General features: G+C 32.3%; 1 protein-coding gene across 5 annotated transcripts; it reads right to left on the bottom strand.

Moving 5' to 3' along the window:
• Nucleotides 1-4,342: 4,342 nt before the first annotated feature.
• CBL01 (calcineurin B-like protein 01) lies at nucleotides 4,343-10,555 on the bottom strand. Of its 5 annotated transcripts, none has more exons than XM_010664291.3 (9): nucleotides 10,282-10,555; nucleotides 9,398-9,552; nucleotides 8,278-8,360; nucleotides 7,563-7,622; nucleotides 6,214-6,322; nucleotides 6,048-6,100; nucleotides 5,593-5,673; nucleotides 4,825-4,937; nucleotides 4,343-4,724 (listed from the first exon to the last, which is right to left on the bottom strand). In XM_010664291.3, the coding sequence occupies exons 2-9, from the start codon at nucleotides 9,474-9,476 to the stop codon at nucleotides 4,661-4,663; spliced, it is 642 nt and encodes a 213-aa protein (XP_010662593.1). In that variant the 5' UTR covers nucleotides 9,477-9,552; nucleotides 10,282-10,555; the 3' UTR covers nucleotides 4,343-4,660. The 5 variants fall into 5 exon arrangements, with proteins under 5 accessions (XP_010662593.1, XP_010662599.1, XP_019079543.1 ...); XM_010664297.3 differs by having other exon boundaries at nucleotides 9,398-9,547; nucleotides 10,282-10,517; XM_019223998.2 differs by lacking the exon at nucleotides 5,593-5,673.
• Nucleotides 10,556-16,136: the final 5,581 nt, after the last annotated feature.

Here is a 16,136-nt window from a genome sequence, read left to right as displayed (position 1 = left end):
AGAAGTGTAAGCTAGGAAGGTAAAGAGGCAATTGTTAATCCTCTGTATATATAACAAGTTCCCATTTCATGCATATCCACACAGGGTATAAAGTATTGATCCTTTGATGGAGAGAAGCATCTGGATTAATCTCTCAAAAATTTATGTTCCAATGCATGTTTAAAATTTTCTGTTCCTATGCATCTCTGATGATATAACATTCTACTTTTGCACAAGAAAATTAGCGTGCGAAGGAAAGCTGTAAAACAAGAGATTCAAAATGTTGAGTTGTGAAGACACTCCATATGAGAACAAGACTAACAACAGTATGAATAATATAACTAAGAAAAATGTGGGGTGAAATAACAAACCTGAAACAATGGACGACCTGGAGCACTGGAAAGAATGTGATTGGTTACCCTGATTCTATTTCATGATCTATAGAGTATCCTTCATCTATCCTACCAAGAACTTGTCATTTTCCCTAGCTTCAGGGCCTTTATGTGATCTAATAATCAACTGTGGGAACCATAAAAGACATCATCCTGACATTAGTATTGCAACTTTTTGAACTGGTTATTTCTAGAACTCATACAGAAAGGAGAAACAAATTCTAATTTGGCATATGAGGAGTTCAGAAACAAGAATTAAGTCTATGAAGTAGCCTTTAAATTTGACTTCTTTAAGAAGTTCTCATTGCAATCAGGACCCCAGAATAGACTCCTCTCTCTAAGTTTGGTCTAAGGCCATTCTCCATTGAAGGATATGATGACAATGCATCAGAAATTAAGTTCATTCCCAAACTTTGAGGACCTGGAACTGATCTCCTTGCTTTGGATAATTCTTCCAAAGAACCTATAGACAGAGTCTCCACATAATGTTGGACTTCTCCAAATTATTCATTTTGGAGGACTTATTGGAGCAATAGGCATTCTACGGAAAAGCCCTCCATGTATGGTATAAACACTCCCAGCTATAATTGAGGCTGAAGGAAGTTTTGAGAAATATTCTGAGCATCTACAGTAGATGCGTGTCCCTTGATCTCCATATTTTGTCATCACCTCTTCTTCAAGCGCACATGCAGACACACAGCTTGGTTTCATGATTTCTGCTAAGCAGATATACCCTATGTGGCATAAGAACCTGGCATCAAAACTCAAAATATATTACCTAACAAATTTTGTAAAGTGCATTACAAAACACAAATTTTGTAAAATAAATGAAGGAAAAGCTAAATATTACCTACAAAGACTATTCATGTATTATTCTCTTTACTAGCAATAATAATGATAAAAAAGTACCAAGTTCTTAATATTCATTTCAAATTAACATCAAAATCATACTGTTAAGCACTTGAACAAATTCCTTTTGGGAAATCACATGAAGTTCCACTTTAAACCAAAGTTCACTCCTCAAAATGAATATCACTATTCTAATTTTGCCTTCCATACCAACAGAAGTAAAAGTGTCTCGAGACCCCATCCAACACCAATATGGTCTCCATTGAAAACAAAGATGAGTTTTTGCGAAGGAAAACCAGCATCCTAGAAAAGAAAATTGAGATTGTGCAGTTGCCCATGGATATCAACAATTACAACCACACCCAAGTCCCCCTCAAAACAATCAATTCTCACACAATTTGGCTCCTTCAGCAGAATCCTTGACGCTGATACAAGGAGACTATCAAACACACATGTGGGCAAGATGGAGGGGAATTCTGAGCGAGAGAGATACCAGGATGACCACTCAAGGCAGACATGACATCTTGGATCCAATTCTGGGTTAAAATGCCATTGAGAGGCCATACAAGAGGAATCTGAACAAGAGGTTGAGGAGAACTTTCAATTGAAGCTGCAATATTCACAGAGGGGTCCTCATCTAAGGTGGGTTTGGGGTTTTGTGAAGATTCCACACAAGCAGTAGCCAGATAATGCAAGTGTGATAGCAGAGTCTGCTCCCAATCCTCAGTTTCGATAACCTCTTCTACTCCATTGTCTCTTAACTTCCACACCTAGTTTGGCCTCATTATTAATACACAGAATAATTCTTTCATCTCAAAAGTAATTTTAATTGCTGGGAATCGAAGCCTTCAGTAGAGAAGTCATTTACAATGTGAGCTATCTCCCACAATGCAGCAGACTGCATAGTATCAGTCTGATTAATTAAACTAAGTTATACATATGCCAAAAACTTATTTATGAATGAATGGTAAATTTACCATTCTAGCATTTTTAGTTAAGAGAAGGGAAGATGTTTTAAATGTCCCTGAGTGATTGGGATTAAAGCTATGTTGAGTTGTTGTCATGGATGGAGGAGATGACCTTTGTTGAGTGGTTGAGCCAGGTAGAGGAGATAGCCATGATTAAGTTGTGAGGGTAGCTAGAGGGGATGGACACTTTTCTATGGTTGTTGAGCTGGGAGGAGAAGATGGTTTTTGTTAAGTAGTAGAGCTCAATAAATGAGATGGCCCCATTGTGGACCTGGCTAGAGGAAGTGGCATTTGTTGAGTTGTTGAGCTGGATACAGGAGACGACTTCTGTTGAGGTGTGGTGGGGGCTAAGGGAGATGAAATTTGTTGAGTCACTGGATTGGGTAGTGGAGATGGTGTTTGTTGAATTGTAAGCTTGGGTAGAGAAGATGACTTTTGTTGAGTTGTTGGGTACAGCATAGAATATGGTGACTCTTGAGCTGTTGGGTGGGGTACAGGAGATGGTCTTCCTATACATTTATGAGTTATACTTGAGTACCATTCCGTGTATCTGCTCTCATCTGCATGAGAATCACCCTGGATGATATGATCTCCACACCCCTCCCATTCCTTTAACTCAGACTCCATCTTCTTAGACAAATCTATACTATCAGTAGCACATGATTTCCTCCATTTCTTCACTGGTTCAGGAGTTAATTGATGCATGCCATATTGTCACATACAACTATCAGGGAGCTGTCATAGCTTTATCAAAACATATCATCATGGTGGAACTCCTTCCAAGATACATTTTTCTCCTTATTTGTTCCGGTATAACAGTATAATCCATATTTATGTATGGACAAAATGCGACCTACACCTCAGGAACATTCTAATTATCAATTACCCATGCCAAAACTAAATAAAAAATTAAGAACACCATGGCACATGATCTTCCTCACAAGACTGATTGGATCTGCCGTAGACACCCAAGAGGCCTCCACAAGGCAAGCTAAAAGAGTAAGAGGACAACAAATGTGATGTCCCACATTGGATAAGAGAGAAAGTTTTTAGCACTATATATGTAGAGACTCCTCTTAACCAAGTAGACACGTTTTAAAGCCGTGAGGGTCCCCTTGGGCCCAAAGGGTATAGGTCTTCTTTAAAAAGGGTAGGTATAATGCACGTTTGTGATGTCCTACATCAGATAGGAGAGAAAGTTTCTAACACTATATATGTAGAGATCCTTTTTAACCAAGTAGACGCGTGCGGACAATGTCTACATCATGCAAGCCAAGTCAAGAATACATCATGCAAGCCAAGTCAAGAAAAGGACTTCCTTACTTTTCTTTTATAGTCGTCTGAATGACTAGTAGTTTGATTTGAAGCCTTAAGAAATCGGTTTTTTTTGGGCACTCGGTTCCTTCATCTTAAGTCAAGTTCAATTTACTTCTTTGATTTGGAACTCTTAATCGAGCTGATGGCGAGTTCGATTTATTGTTCAAGGTTGGTAGTAGATCAGAGCCTAGCACCTGACCAGATGAGCTCAAAAGTCCATTTCCTCTTCCTCAGCTGTGGCGTAAAACGACACCGTCGGGACTTTCCCCGCTCAAATTTCTCCGTTTCACAAAGCCACCAAACTCAGGTCCACTTTTACCGTCTCTCCGCTCTCCTTTTGCTCCTACCTAAAACGACGTCGTGTTTGACGTTTGCCTTCTTTTCCTATCAGAAAGACGCATTTATCTCTACACACTCCGCTACAAAAAATGAGGTCGTGGGTCTCGTAGTTTCGGCCGTTTGAGTTTCACAGTTTCACTTCTCCTTTTGTGCCTTTTCTGATCTAAAAGGACTGCGTTTACATCCGGTTATTTCCTAACGTCAAGCGACAACCCAAAGCTTAAAATAAAGCAGAGGTCGTCGTGATTCAAGGATTTCATGGTCTAAAAATCTCATATCGTGGATCATCAAAAAAAATTAATATAAAAACTTGAAAAATTAGACCGAAGCTGTAAGGAATGCAATAGCCATAACCATTAATAAGGGCCAATGCATCGTTGGAGACATCCCATTTCATTGCCATGTCCTGTAGTTCTATTTTTAATGTAGAGCAACGTCACAAGAAATTTCTCTGGGGTAAAAAATGCTTTTATACCGCCCCTTCACTGGAACAAAGAATTGTGCAGAGGTAAAAGCGGCTTTCACACATGGCAGCCTGATGTACTTGAATTAAGAATGATCACATATGTGTAAAATTGTTCGTATGGGAAGGCTTTGATATCTATTGTAGTGACATGCTTTACAACTTACCGACAAGTGAGAACTACTGAAAGCTAATTATAGCCACCCACAACCTTTTGCAAATACACGTAGATGGCATTTCTCTTAAACAAACAAAATCAAAACTCATCTACTCTTTCTTTCATGTAAAACAGTTGGGTTTCAAAGGATCAAACTGCAAATGTCTTCCAAACCTAGCAGCCACTCTTTTTTACTTTATGTAGCAATCTCATCCACCTCTGAATTAAACACAAAGCTCGGAAAGGTTGTCGTTATGTCCCTGCATTTTTGCACCCAAACATATTAATTACTCAACTGTCAAAAAAAGCTTCATTGTGATGATTGTTGATGCTTGAGACCAGAACATTGTGATTACCCACCTTAGATATGGTAGTGTCATTATCTTCAACAATGATGGGTTCCGAGAAACAAAATTCTGCCACTCAGATTTATCAATCCTCCCATCCTGATTTACGTCAGCTTCCAAGAACGTCTGTTGACAAATTCTAAAATCTCAGCAACCAAATAGCAGAAAAGAAAAGAAAGGCAAAAAGAAACCCAGTACCAACAGGAAAGACATGAAAGTTATGAGGAGAGAGATATTTCGGAATGCAATTCATGAAAATCACTATTGAGGACCTAGAGTGTGTACTACAAATATAAGTTAATTTGCCCACTCCAACCAATGGAAACGCCAGGAATATTTCCTGTCTAATAAAATGGCCAAAGGAACTGTTCAGGAAACCAAAAATTCAGGCCAACTTCCTAGATCAACTGCCACTTTTTGCGTCCTGTTAGCATGGAAAGTGATGGTAGGTTAAATTTTCCTTTCCTGAAAAAGGAGACAACCAACAGGATTTATTCATATGCTTTATTCCCCGTCAATGGGACAATAGCATATACAGTTCAACTGGAATCCAGCTTCTCACACAGCCCCTAAATTTCCAACCATCATCCTCATGGATTTGACCTTTTTGTGATGACCCAGTTGGGCAGATGTCAATCTTGAATGCTCAAATAGGCAGATATATCTAGGTTATAAATGGTTTATATTGACTGGACAAAACATGTGACGTGGTAATGTAGCATGTTCAATGAATTCTCTAAGAGAATTATGTGGTTGCTTATAGCTCAGTTCAACAAGTCACCTTATCAAGTATTATCTCGATGGTTTCATCAGCCAACTTCATTTCAGATTCGCACAGAAGTGCAATTAACATTTGTTTGACCTGCCAAAATCAAATAGAATGAAGATGCCTACATAGAGGTTTCAATAAAACATAATTGAATCAACACAACAATCAAGAGAAAAGTCTTGTAATTTTCTCTTCAGATGATCACGTCCGTGAGCTTGGGCTCAGGTAAATGAACACGTAATAAACAGGACAAAGATAGATTAGAAACAGAAAACATGTAAGCATTTTACTATTTCTAATGAGGAAAATAGTTTTGTCTTTGGGACCTTTGAAGCATAAGTATGTATGATGTATAAATAATTGGCAATAAAAGAGGCAAAAACCAAAAAACATAAGCATCTAACATTTTCTCTCTTGACCAATTGAAAAAATATATAATAGACATGACAAATAAAGCATCAAGGTACCTCTTGCCGCTCAATGAATCCTGTGCTATCCAAATCATAGAGCTTGAATGAAACTGCAATATAATGTCAAATACAAGATGTATTAAAATATACTGAGAACAATTGCACATAACAGTACTCCAGTTCATGCAATTCAAAGCAATCCTAAAATGTCAAGTAAACTTACAATCAATTTTGTCTTCTTGTGGGGCATTTGGATGGAAAACATTTAGTGACCTGACAAAGTCACCAAAATCAATGACTCCCTTCCGCTTAACATCAAAAAGATCAAAGATCTGCAAGTTTAATGATCCCAATTTCTGATTAAAAAATTATTCCAATTTCAAAACAAATAGAAGTATTTAAATGGTGAAAAGAATAATGCTTGCAGTGCATATAGTTCAAGTTTCTTAGAGGTTTAACTAATCACATTAAAAAATTCTTTGAAATCAACTCCCCCCTTCCCACCTAATGGGCCCATTTGGCTGGAATTCTTCCAGTACTGACCAAGTGAGGGATTGATTCCAGCAATAAAATTCACAGCTCACTTCACCACCCCTAATGGATTAAAGAGATCCATCCAGATACAAATAATTTCTTTATTTAAAATGAAAGAACAAAACAGTCCAGCACTAGGTATTTTCATATTACATTTTTGAATTCCTTCTTTTGGTGATTTTTGGTATTTTTGATCTTTAGACACAATCAACCTTTCTCAACAGATCTATCGAATTTGATCTTTAAGCCCTCCATTGCAGAAATTTGGAAACCAATTTGGCAAGTTTTGATCAAAGTTCCTCTTTGTCAAGCAAATCTTCAGCTCGGAAGCCTAGTTAAACAACTGCCCAAGTCCTACTCTTAATCAATCACAGCCTTATATCCTACATAGAGATAGACTTAGGACTGCGCAAGTCATGGGCATTCATCAAAAACCTAAACCAAGACATCTTCATCACATATCCGAGGGATTAGAATATCCATGTCAATCAAAAAGGAATCCATTAAGGAAATCTCACTCTTTTTGACTTAGTAACTAGACTTTGCGATTGACCTCATGAAGTGAAAGGCTGTGGAAAGAAGCATAAAAAATCTTTGATGTGCATATTCTAGCCACAAGTAAAATAAAAAACATCTGCCAAAACCGGTTGATAGGCTGGTTTTTAATGCAATACAATAAAAAACATTGACCAGAAGATTAAATACAGGAAAAAAAACACCAGCAAATATCATTCAAACATTATCCCACATCCCTTTTTTCCTTTGATAGGAAAATGAGAAAATATATAAAAAGCACACACAATATCATGAGGTATATCATAAACGCCCAGAGTAGGTGAGAAGGACAAAAAAAAAATAAAAACTCTCTCCTTACTTTAAGCTTAGGCATTCTACAAAATCTATTCCACATCTTAAACAAGTGTAAGCTCCAAAGATAACCCACATCACTGGTTTTGAACCAATATCATATTGTAAGCATAATTTAGACCTTGTTCTAGAAAATATTTAAATGAATAAATAAAGAACAATACATATTACCCTATTTGCAAAGAGATTCTCCTTCTTTCTGTTCTTGAATAGAGCCAATTGAAACTCTTCCTGCATACACAAGAGGAACATTGAATGCTCCGTTTGAGCAAAGATCTACAAAAGGACATCTTTCTTTTTCATAAATACTATAGAAACAACTACAGAATAGAACAAAAGCAAATAGAAATGCACCTACAAATAAACACAAATTTTGTCAATCTTGGAAATGAAGATATTGAAGTGTTGCTATGATTCAGCAGGAGGTAAAGTTAAGAAACAGCAGTGTTGTAATTAGAAAACAATATAATGAAGGCTGCACTATACCATCATGCTACGCAACCAATGACCAATCTCTGTCTCCTCTCTCTCTCTCCCTATTAGTGTCATGTATGTGTGTGAGAGAGAGAGAAAGAGATATAAAAGTGCAAGACTTTAAAATTATAAATAATATCTTGTCAAAATTTGAAACCATTTTCAATGGATCCCTGTATTAAGTTATATACAAGCACAACCCTGTGAAATCACAGATGATACCAAGTTGAAAATAGCAATCCCATTCCAATGGACTCCTGTATTTATTGATAAATTTAAAGAAAAAAAAAATTAGGGCCTTCTAAAGATCAACCAAAAATATAATTTCATAGTAGAGAAAAAAACAAAGGAAACAAAACAGAAAAGAAATGAGGACAAAGAAAAAGCAAAAATTAATACCATTGCAGATTACCTTGTTTATTAACCCATCATCAATTACAGAACTACTAATGCTCTTGAATAGCTCAAATAGTGCTTCAACTTCACTCACACTAACTGAAGAATCAAGAAATGGCAAGACAGTTGGCTCACTATCAATCGACATCAAAATAAACAAAAAGATATAATGCTGTTAGAATGCACCATAGAAAAAATAGCATGACCTTCAGTTCATTCCATATTGTAAAAAAGAAGAACAGTTCAGATCTACTTACAAGCCTCAAAGATTAACCATAAAACAATAGAATGCATGAATTATCTTATGAGTGTTTGTTCAAATGCATATACAAGCATACATGTTTTTTTTATCTAAGTGGAACTAGCAAATAGATTATCCAAATTTAATTATACCAATAAAGAATGAAAGTGTATTCCCCATGACACATAAAACAGGTAAATTAGAACAATTAAATTTATGGGTTTTAACTCAGTGTTTCATACAGAAGTATTTTTCAAGGGATTTAAGTGTATGGTCCTAAGAAAGATCAGACTGAGCTAGGTTTAAATTCATCATGGCCATATCTATTATTTTTCCACAACAAGCAACTACCCATGCCATTATTAGGTTCCACGAAACCCAAGATTATTAAACATTTGTAACCAGCTCATGGGCTTAAAATTCTGGCACAAACATAACAAGCTCCAAACCAAAGAGTAAACTAACAATAACTGATTGGAAGGATAAAAGCTAAAAATAGGTACATTAGAACAATTAAATTTATGGGTTTCAACTCAGTGTTCCATACAGAAGTATTTTCCAGGGATTAAAGAGTATGGTTCTAAGAAAGATCAGACCGAGGAAGATGTAAATTCATCATGGCCATATCTACAATTTTTCCCCCGCAAGCATCTACTTGCCAATATTGTGTTCCACAAAACCCAAGATTATCAAATATTTGTAACCAAGTCGTGGGCCTAAAATTCTGGCACGATCATAACAAGCTCCAAACCAAATAGTAAACTAACATTAACCGATTGGAAGGATAGAAGCTAAATTCACAATCACACAGCATGCATCATTACAAAGCAGAGACCAGAGACTAAGAAAAAGCTGTGTCAACATTAACCTTCTAATGAAATAGTAAACAACTTACAAGCTGTTTGGGAAGCAAGAATTACTGGGTCCTCATGTCCAGGAAACTGCTTTCTTGCTGTTGACTGAAAGCAGCCCATTTACAGAAGAAGGAGAAGCGCACAACTAGACTACCGCCTAGGCTTCACTACAATACATCATCAAAACCATCCTGACCTTACAGTACGATCCAAATTTCAAAAACCACCACACAGAAATAATTAGTAAAAAAAAAAAAGAAGGGCAATCTAAAATAACACATATGAATCCTTACATTGAAAGGACATTTTTCCAATCTAAAAATGCAAATAAGAGAAGCTTAGAAAATCCCATGAACAAGTTCCGACAAGATGAAAAATTTTCGAGACTTAATCATCATAATCCCAAAATAAATTATAACAAATTAACGAGGATTCAATCTAGAATCCACCCAGTGAAATGCAATAATTACTTTCTAACTCTTTATTAGGTCCAAATTCGGGTCTAGATCCCCTAGAAACTAAAACAACATTAGACACACGATTCAAAATTTTCCTTTCCTCCGTGTCTCAGAATCCAAGCAAAGAAATATAATTTGGCCCAGCCGCGATAAGACTCGTTCTTTCAAAACTAAACCAACACAAAATCAAAAAATAGAAAAACAAACTAAAAATTTCATTTTTCTTTCCCTTTTCTTCCATTTCCCATCAACCAGAGAGAGACGCTACCGCGCCTTCACTCCGTCTCTCGGAAACCAAAACAACATTGAAGAGGAAAAAAGGAAAAGAAAAAGAAAAAGATCCAAAATATCATTTTCTTCCTTCTTTTTCTTTCATTTTATCAGCAGCCAACCCATCCCACCACAAACCCCTCCATGCAACCGAACAAACAAAGAGATCCAAGAATGAGAGAGAGAAAATCACTTACCGACCGAGCTCGGCCGGCGAAAGAGGAAGGGAAAGAAGCGAAGACTCTTGCGGAGTGAAAGATAAGAGGCGTTTAAGAAGTGGTTGCGGAACGGTCGGGACGGCTAGGAGTTTTCAATCACGAATTTTCCCGAGAAAATTGCATTCTTATGTCTGAAGTCTGAAGAAGTAAAGTTGGAAACCCCGATAAAAGCTGAGAACCAAAAGTAAAGGGTTACGGTGAGTGATCCACGCGCTGTGTTGAGCGCCTGGAGAAAGAAATATTGGAATTTAACGCGCTAGAATGGAATATTCGTCTCAAGCTTTTATGGCACGTGATCCTCCCTCCTTCAGTGATCAGTCCACTTTGCCAGCACGTGAAACCACTACCTCTCTTTTCCCCCACCCGCCCCCTGTTTCCTCTTGGAAACGCAAAGCATAGTTTTAAAATTTTAAATCTATTTTAAATTTAAAAAATAAATAAAATAGATATATTAAGGTGAGTGTTGATTTTTTGTTGAATAGAAAAATTCCATATTAATCAACATAATTAAGATAAATTTATTATTAATGCTTTGATTGGTATCAATAAATTACTAACCAAAAAATCACCCTAATTTATGATATTAAATTTACTTTCATGTTACGCAAATTTTGCATCTAAAGATAAAAAATTAGAAATAAAAATCAAATTCATTATAAATATGACATTTACAATATTAAATTTTCTTCTATATTAAGAACTTTTACAAAAAATAATATTTTGCCTCTAAATATAGAAATAGAAATCTGATTTGGTATACGGTTACAAATTTTAATGACTATAAAATGTTCATTCTTATAATTTTCATTAAATTTTATTCTCGTTATGGTTTGTGCAAATTAAGCAATAATTAATATAAATTTATATAATGTAAATCATTAAATAGATTTATAAATACATCTATTTGCAAACAAATAATAATAATGAAAATAAGTTATTTGTCATTTTTTTTCTTTTTTCCTTTTTTTTTGGAAATTGTATTATAAAAAAAATAAAAATTCCCAAATTATGTGTATATAAAATTAAGTTTTTTTTTTCTTTTCTAAACTCAATATGTGTGTTAAGAAGTAAAAATTAGATTAGCAATTTGAAATTATGTAGGAAAAAATATTGCTCAAGTGTGCTACTGTGATGTAATTTTACAATAATTTTGCAAATAAAGTTATCAGATTCTTCTTATTTTTTATTATTTTTTCCATGAATATATGTTCCAATGAAAATTGCATTTGTTGGAACATTTGAAATATTTAACATTGGTGTGCAAATTACAAATATCTAATTAAAATCTTCCTTTGATATGAAATAATTGAAAAAATAAATAAAGATATAGACATTTAAGCATCATTTATGATAATTTACTTAAAAACTTAAGTTAATTTTAAGTTAAAACAACTTAAAACTTATTACTTAATTTTTATTTTAAGTATTAAGGTTGTTTGATAAAATTATATTAAAATTTATTATAAATCAGCAAATTAATATATTTATTATCATAAATTATAACTAAGATAAAGAAGTTAAGTAACAATTGAGATTGTAAAGTAGTAAAAGAGATTGTTTAGATAATTATGAAAAATAAAGATAAAAAAATAAAATAAATATGTTAACTTAAAAATAAATTAATTATTTTTACTTATTATTTAAAATTGTTTTTAACTTTTAAATCATACCATTAAAATATTTTACCAAACATATTTAATTTATCTAATAACTTAAATTAATTTATTAAATTGATTTACTTAAAAATGAAATTTATAACTTCTCATAAGTCAATTTAAATACAAGTTGAGATTCATTTCCCCAAATTAATTTTAGACACAATTAAAACAATGTCAATTTTTGGGTAAATACTTCTGAATTATTTGATATGATGAGGCATTGCTAAATTATTTTGGGTTATGTTAAAAATAATATTAAAATTAAAAAATAAAAATAAATATTATCCCTCCATATATGATATTAAGATGATCAGTTTCATTCCAACTCTATTTTCCAATATTCTTATAAACACATTAATAAAAATTTAATTTTCGGAAATTTTTTATACTTCCTCCATTAATAATAATAATTAAAAAAAAAAAGCCTTCCCATCACATGCAATTGTTTGGTTGTGCCTCAACCGCACATGTAATGTTACACCTTTTGCAGCAGAATTTAAATTATATGCGACAAACTCTTAAAATAGTGTTTTAATTATTCATAGGATGGAATAGGAATCCTCAGATACAAAAATGTCCACCACTATAATCAGAAATTGTCTCCACCTCTATACAAACTGTATTTTTATATGACATAATTCATATTTTATCATGGATTTAGGCTTTGATTCCCGGAAAATATTAATACGAAAAAAAAATTAAATACAATTAAAATTAGTTAAATAGTTACTTATATTAGAATTATTTAACATTTGTATAATGAAGGAAAATGAGTGACACGGTTTTGAAAAAACATATAAAAACAATTTATTAATTCTAAATCCGATTTTTATTTTCCTTCAAAATTTTATTTTTATTTTATTTCTCTAGCATTTTCCCTTGATTTTTCTATGAACCAAACTTAACCTTAGGGTATGTTTGGTTTCTAGAAAGTTTAAAGGAAAAGGCCAAAGAAAGAAAATAGAGAAAAATTATGTTTGATTCCCAAAAGTAGGAAAGAAAAAAAATGTTAAGGAAATTGATTTTCTTATATTTGGTTTTCATATAAAAAATTCCAAAGATAATTAAATATAATTAAAATTAATTAGAAACTTATGTATTTTTAAATTATTTAATATTTATTCATAAATTAAAAATAAATTTTAAATAACAAATAAAAATAATTCATCAACTTTAACTCTATTTTTTTTTATTTAACTTTTTTTCCCTTCTACTTTTTCTTCATATTTTATTTCCCTCGTATTTTCCTCCAAATTTTATAGAACAAGCTGAAAATAAAAATAAAAAATATATTTAAAATTAATAAATTATTTTTATATATTATTTCAAAAAAATTTCACTTATTTAACTATTTCAAATAAATATTAGATAATTTTAAAAAATATACACAAATTTCTTAATAATTTTAATTATATTTGATTTTCTTTTTTATTTTTTATCGTAAAACCAAGTAAAAAAAAATAGTATTTTTTTTCCTTCCCTAATGTTTTGGGAAGCCAAACATAGTCTTAGATAATTGATGCAAAAACAATGAATTTTCTAAAATATAACTTTTCCTCTAAGGTATAAATTTTATTGATCAACTACCGCGTTGAATTTTAAGATGTTCATTTGATTCCAAACCCAACATTTTTCCTAAAAAAAAGGAAAAAGGAAGATTCCGGTACTACCCACGTCGTTCAAATGCCAATAATTCAACTAAATTATATTATCTCAAAATCTTTGAGACACATACGTAGCCATCATTGTATTCAATTTTGATTAGAATGTCCATCAAATTAAGTGTGTAGCATTTGATTTGTGCCACGACTATTTGTTCACATGGCACTTTTTGGTCAGATACAACCCATAGGTGTTCTTTATTGACAATATGAGTTTAGAATATCGGATGGTAGTTGAAATCTTCCAAGTCTTGTGCAAGTAATTCAAGTCCGTTCTTTGAATGGTTACGTGTCGCTTTCGGTCCGCCCCAACTTGGCTGGTCCTATAGAAAGTTGACACGACTCATTTCGAAACCAGCTGATTAGTCTCTTGGCATGTATTTAATCATACATAATCATGTTTCTTGCTTCTTAATCTAATAGATTTTTAGACACTTAGAATCATTTAGAAATATTTTACATCTGTACTTACTTTGACCTCTATTGGGAAGATGTCCATTTTCAAACATTTTTTATTGTATAAATTATTAAGTTTATATTTAGAAAGTAAAAAATAAATTAAAATTTTGATAAATATTGTAGATAGATAGATTGACTATTATAATTTGACTACGTGAGTATAATATAAAGTTTATATGTCTTGTTTATAACTTATATTAAAGAAAATAATAATTTAGCGTTACACGTCACTCATGCAACAAAAACAATAATAGCGATTATGAACATAATAATTTGTTTTAAGATAATGATTCCTTAAAAATTCGGATCACGGAAATTTAGGGGAATTATCTACAATTAAATATTAATTTTCCTTTATATGAACGGACGAGAAGGAGAGTGGGGTTTGGATCGAGGTAGGTTAAGGTGGTTGGGATCACGCGCCTATGCTGGCTCGGAAAAGGCAATTTCCCTACGGATCCTATTATTGATATATGAAAATGGTCTATTTACAATTAATTGACACTTGCATTAATTGGGATTTGATATTTGGGGCACAAACGTACACCAAATTCAACTTTATAATAAAAATAAATTTAAGACATGTATCATGAGATTTAAATATAATTTAATTTTAATCGCATAAGAAACACTTACAATGGACTTTTTCCTATGGAAGGTAAAAACTTGTGGAGAGCCGCATTATGCCTAGAAAAGTCGGCACCCTCCCGAAATTTTGGCAAATCTATAGACAAATTACATGGGACAATGAAATTAGTCTCAACCACCTGCCCATGGGTACATGCCCCTCGGAAAATATTAAAACAAAAAACCTATATTTCTTGTAATAGTATGACTCAAATCCGAGCTGGTTATTACTCCTCCTAACAATGATAATTATGGAGTATTGGGTTAAAGCCCATATTTGTTTCAAGAATTGCCCCCCTAAACTAAATTATTAGCTCCGCCACTGATCCCAACTACGGAAAAATAGTATTGTATGTCATGGTTGAATTATCAATTCAAGTTTTATTATCTCATAGTTTAAAAGTAAATTTAATAATAATAATTTTTTTTAGATATGAAAATAATTAAGAAAATGGGAGAATTGTGTTTTGAGCCCGGATAGGCCCAAAAATTAACATTTGGTATATATAACTTTCATAATTGATGAAAATGATATAAGATGTTAAAAGACCAATATATCCTTCAAATTTTTATATATTATCTTTTAAAGATATAAAATAATGTTGGACTAAAATACCCAATGACCTTTCACATAAGTTTTTTTTTTTTGTCTTTATTGAACCACTATTCACAATAATTATATTTTAACAATTTGAATTTTTAATTTTTTTTAATTTTTAATTTATAAATAATTAAAATCAACATTATTTTTTGTTTTAAATTATAAATAAAGAAAAATTATGTTCAAAAACTATTTTAAAAAATACTTTCTAAAAAAATGGTAATATGATTTATATTTTTTATATTTTCTTTTTGAAAAAACATCTAATTAAAAAATGAAAACTATTTTTTTTAAAAAAAATTGAAAACCTTGTTTAGTACTATTTTTTATATGAAAATAATGAAAAGAATTAAATTTCATTTATTGATTATCCATTTTTATTTTTTTTCATTAGTTATTTTAATAAAAAAAATAAAAAAAATATAGTATGTTTACAATTAAACAAAGAAATTCATCAATTATGTGTTTTTTGTGGGATTATCTTTTACATGAAAAATAATTAAATAACTAAATTATATATATTTATTACTCTTTTTAATTTTATTTTCTTTATTTATTTTTTGTCTAATAGAAATTTTCTTTTTCCATTTTCTGTTATTTTTTTAAACAAACCAATGAAAACATGGTTAACCTACCTATGATTACACATTGAGTAGGAGATATATGGAATTTGAGTCACTGTACAAGGTATTTACATTAAGTGCATATGTGTGGACCCCGCATTTCGGCTCAATGCGTTTCCCACTCGACGGCGAGCTCGATTTTAATTTGAAAAATTGATCTTTATTGATTAAGAAAAATTGATTTGGAGTCGCCACTTATTTTTGT

This window comes from Vitis vinifera, chromosome 2 (assembly GCF_030704535.1).
Source record: "Vitis vinifera cultivar Pinot Noir 40024 chromosome 2, ASM3070453v1".
Lineage (NCBI taxonomy): Eukaryota > Viridiplantae > Streptophyta > Magnoliopsida > Vitales > Vitaceae > Vitis > Vitis vinifera.
The sequence above is the reverse complement of the archived record's forward strand: the minus strand, read 5'-3'. Positions and strand labels throughout refer to the sequence as shown.

Coding starts and splice junctions, on each gene's coding strand:
- CBL01 (XM_010664291.3), bottom strand. CDS start 9,476: ATGGGCTGCTTTCAGTCAACAGCAAGAAAGCAGTTTCCTGGACATGAG. Junction 6,101..6,213: donor ACAAGAAGACAAAATTGATT/GTAAGTTTACTT, acceptor ATTATATTGCAG/TTTCATTCAAGCTCTATGAT. Junction 5,674..6,047: donor GATTCATTGAGCGGCAAGAG/GTACCTTGATGC, acceptor TGATTTTGGCAG/GTCAAACAAATGTTAATTGC.